This window comes from Poecilia latipinna, unplaced genomic scaffold, assembly GCF_001443285.1.
Source record: "Poecilia latipinna isolate Pla-1442-1.1 unplaced genomic scaffold, P_latipinna-1.0 Scaffold208, whole genome shotgun sequence".
NCBI classification, from domain to species: domain Eukaryota; kingdom Metazoa; phylum Chordata; class Actinopteri; order Cyprinodontiformes; family Poeciliidae; genus Poecilia; species Poecilia latipinna.
This window is the reverse complement of record NW_015112824.1, coordinates 27,062-30,140: the sequence shown is the minus strand read 5'-3', so window position 1 is coordinate 30,140 and position 3,079 is coordinate 27,062. Positions and strand designations below refer to the sequence as shown.

General features: G+C 41.0%; 1 protein-coding gene across 18 annotated transcripts in view; it reads right to left on the bottom strand.

Annotated features, from left to right (window-relative positions):
• cacna1ab (calcium channel, voltage-dependent, P/Q type, alpha 1A subunit, b) overlaps positions 1-1,538 on the bottom strand; it is a 105,501-nt gene extending 103,963 nt beyond the window's left edge. For 10 of the 18 annotated variants that reach the window (XM_015031431.1, XM_015031441.1, XM_015031440.1 and 7 more), the window contains exons 1-2: positions 1,055-1,531; positions 131-270 (exon numbers count right to left, since the gene is read on the bottom strand). In XM_015031431.1, the coding sequence (XP_014886917.1) occupies positions 131-270; positions 1,055-1,213 (299 nt within the window). In that variant the 5' untranslated portion in view covers positions 1,214-1,531. Of the gene's footprint in view, positions 1-130; positions 271-1,054 lie in introns of all 18 variants that reach the window. The other 8 variants (XM_015031439.1, XM_015031446.1, XM_015031447.1 and 5 more) reach the window with 4 other exon arrangements.
• Positions 1,539-3,079: the final 1,541 nt, after the last annotated feature.

Here is a 3,079-nt window from a genome sequence, read left to right as displayed (position 1 = left end):
TATATAAAAAAAGTAAGAGAAATATATATATATATATATATATATATATATATATATATATATATATATTTAAATAATCACTGAACAATTCATGTAAAGTAAAACTTCAGAGGTTTTGCTCCAGACTCACCCGGTGAGGACGACCACGAAGTCCATGACGTTCCAGCCGTTCCTCAGATAGGAGCCCTTATGTAACGCAAATCCCAAAGCCAGGATCTTGATTCCAGACTCGAAACAGAAGATGGTTATGAAGTAGGGCTCCGTCTCTTCCTGCAGGAGAGCATGATGGGAGGATGAAGGGAAAGGAGGATGAAATAACGTATGCAGTGTGGATGTAAAGGTGAGGAAGACGAGAGCTGTTTGATTTTGTTCGGACATATAGATTGGTTTTATTAAATAAGCTTGATCATTTCCATTCTGATTAATATTGGTTTTTGTAATCCATTTTATTCACTGCTGTGGTTGTCTTATTCCATTTTTTTCCTATCGTTTCCGGTTGTGGCGTTTTATTTTGGATATGAAAAATGCAGTGTGAAGTGTTCTGTACAAAATTAAAGTTTATTGGTCTTTGAGAGAGAGAAAACTTGCATTAAAAATGAACTCAAAACAACAATATTATCATTTATTGCAATAACTGTTGGGATAATTTATTGTCCGGTAAATTTGATCGTAACAGGCCTAGTTTTGATTAGGACCAAGAAGGGAAAAATGATAGCCTTTGAACGTTAAATGGCTGCATCTCAAAAAAAGAAAACATTTTGTTTTAACATTTTTATACGTAAGCTGCAATATGTCAACAAAGCAAGCAAAAACTAACTTCAGATCTTCTGTAAAACGTTTGCAGTAGTAATATTTCCCATCTAATTCATATATAATCATCATTGTTTGTCGATGCTTTCTCGTGCGTTTTTCTGCTCTGGCAACCTTTTGAATATACCTGCATCTATTCTGTATGTTCGTGTGTTTGCTGAGCTTTGAGTATAATCCCATCACTGCACACGTGTGTGCACAAGACGTGTGTGTGTGTCACAAGCGTGTGTCATTGTTGTTTTACCAGTCTTTCGGACAAAGGCGTCTTGTCTCCGTCAGGAAGGTGCTGTTCCAGAGCCAGGACAATGCAGTTTGCTATGATAGTGGTGAGGATCATCCATTCAAACGGAGTACAGCTGGAGTCAAGGGTCATTTCACCATGCAGAAACACACTTTCATACATATTCTCATCATTAGACACATTTTGACATCGGAGGGATTCCCAGAAAATCTAAAAGTTTCATAATGTCTGTGAACACACCGTATCTAACCGAGAACTGCAAAAAACAAAAAAAAAAAAAAACAGTCCTTGGCGTGGAAATGGTTTCAAAGTGAAGAACCCACTAAGTCAGCTGTTTTAAATATCAGCGAGTTGTTTAATAATGAAGTCAGAGGGAGAACCGAGATATCTGCAGTTCATTCTGGCTGTGGGAGAACAAGACTTTCAGCAGGCAACAGGAAGGCTGGCAGGAGCTCCCACCCACTCTCATTCATGGAATATTCTGGATTAGCAGGCTGATGGTAATTTGCAGAAACACACCGCTATGGGTCAGAAACGACCAATCAGAGCCAGGAGGAGGGTCTTAGCACTGTCAATCATGCTTATACACACATCACAAATTAATTACATCACACACATCGATGCCTGCTCTCTCTTGTGTATTCTCTAAGTTTAATAATCACCAAATAGTTGCAGTTTTCACCTGGATGACATCTGCAGAGGACCTGGATGTTCTAGACATATTTTGTAGTTTTTTGTTGTTGTTGTTTTTTTTTTGCTACTGTCATTGTAGGAGAGCGAGTAATTTGTGTCCATCCACCCCTTCACCTCTTTCTGTACCTTCACTCGTACCAACAAGGAATCTGCTGCTTGAGTGTGTTGATGTGTGAAAGGACCTACAATATTATCTCCACTGAGTTCTGAGTCTGACTTGTGGCCTCGTCTAGAGGGACACATGATCCCAAACCTGAATCTGTGATCCACTGGATTGCACCCAAGGACCAATGGTTCAACTTCAATCTATCCATTTTTATCAAAACGGTTTAATATTTTTGTCCAAACCAATCCGATACCCGAGGTATTTGGCACAATTAGATTGTCTTAATAACAGGAGAAGTTGTGACACAAAGTTGACCAAACTGAAAAGCTTTCAGACTAATAAACCAACAAAACAGCGAGAAGGTTTTGATAACATCTCACACCATAAAAACATAAATTTTTCACTGGCATGACCACAATGCAGGGTGTTTTATGTACTGCTAGAAGTCTTTGACACCACTATACATTTTGTTTCACCAGCTTTGAAGAAATGAAATCTTCTGAAAACAGTCAATTAGTTTGTGACCGAGACCTGAACCCTAAAAACGCACACATGGACTCAGAGAGGTCGGACCGGCTTTTCACGGCGCTCCGTCGACTGAAGTGTGTTCCCAGCGTGTTGCGCTGAATACGTGTGTTTGTGTGTGTCCAAGCCTGAATAATGGCTGCTCGAGGGCCTAAGATGACTGGATGACTGGATACATCTAGACAGATCAAGCATGTGCCTAATTGTCCAGTAATTATCCTGTTAGTCCGGACGTGTGTGTCTGTCTCCTTGCATGTTTGTCTGCCTATGCGCGGCAGGAGTACGTGTCTATTGTCGCGTTTACCAGATGCAACGCTGACACAGACACTACGGCCAGAGGACGGCCTGAGCGGGAGTTTGTGTATGTGTGTGTGTGTGTTCTAGCAGGCGAGCGAGGAATAAGAGCCTGGTTGACATGAGAGGATGAGACAGGTTGGGCAGGGGAGTGCACACTAACAAGACAAGGCTGAAATGTATGGCACATGCTGGCTGGCAAAAGAAAAGCACACACCTGTGTGCGTGCATGTGCATGTGTGTGTGGGAAACATGGCGCAGAAAGCTAAAATACGCCCACATGCACAGAAATACCATCTCAAATTACTCCAAGATTCAAGTTGAAGTATTTTGGGAATCTATAGTAACCTGCAAGTATTTACGCCACAAACTTCAGCCTAACGTCGGCGATAGACCAACAGAAAATTATG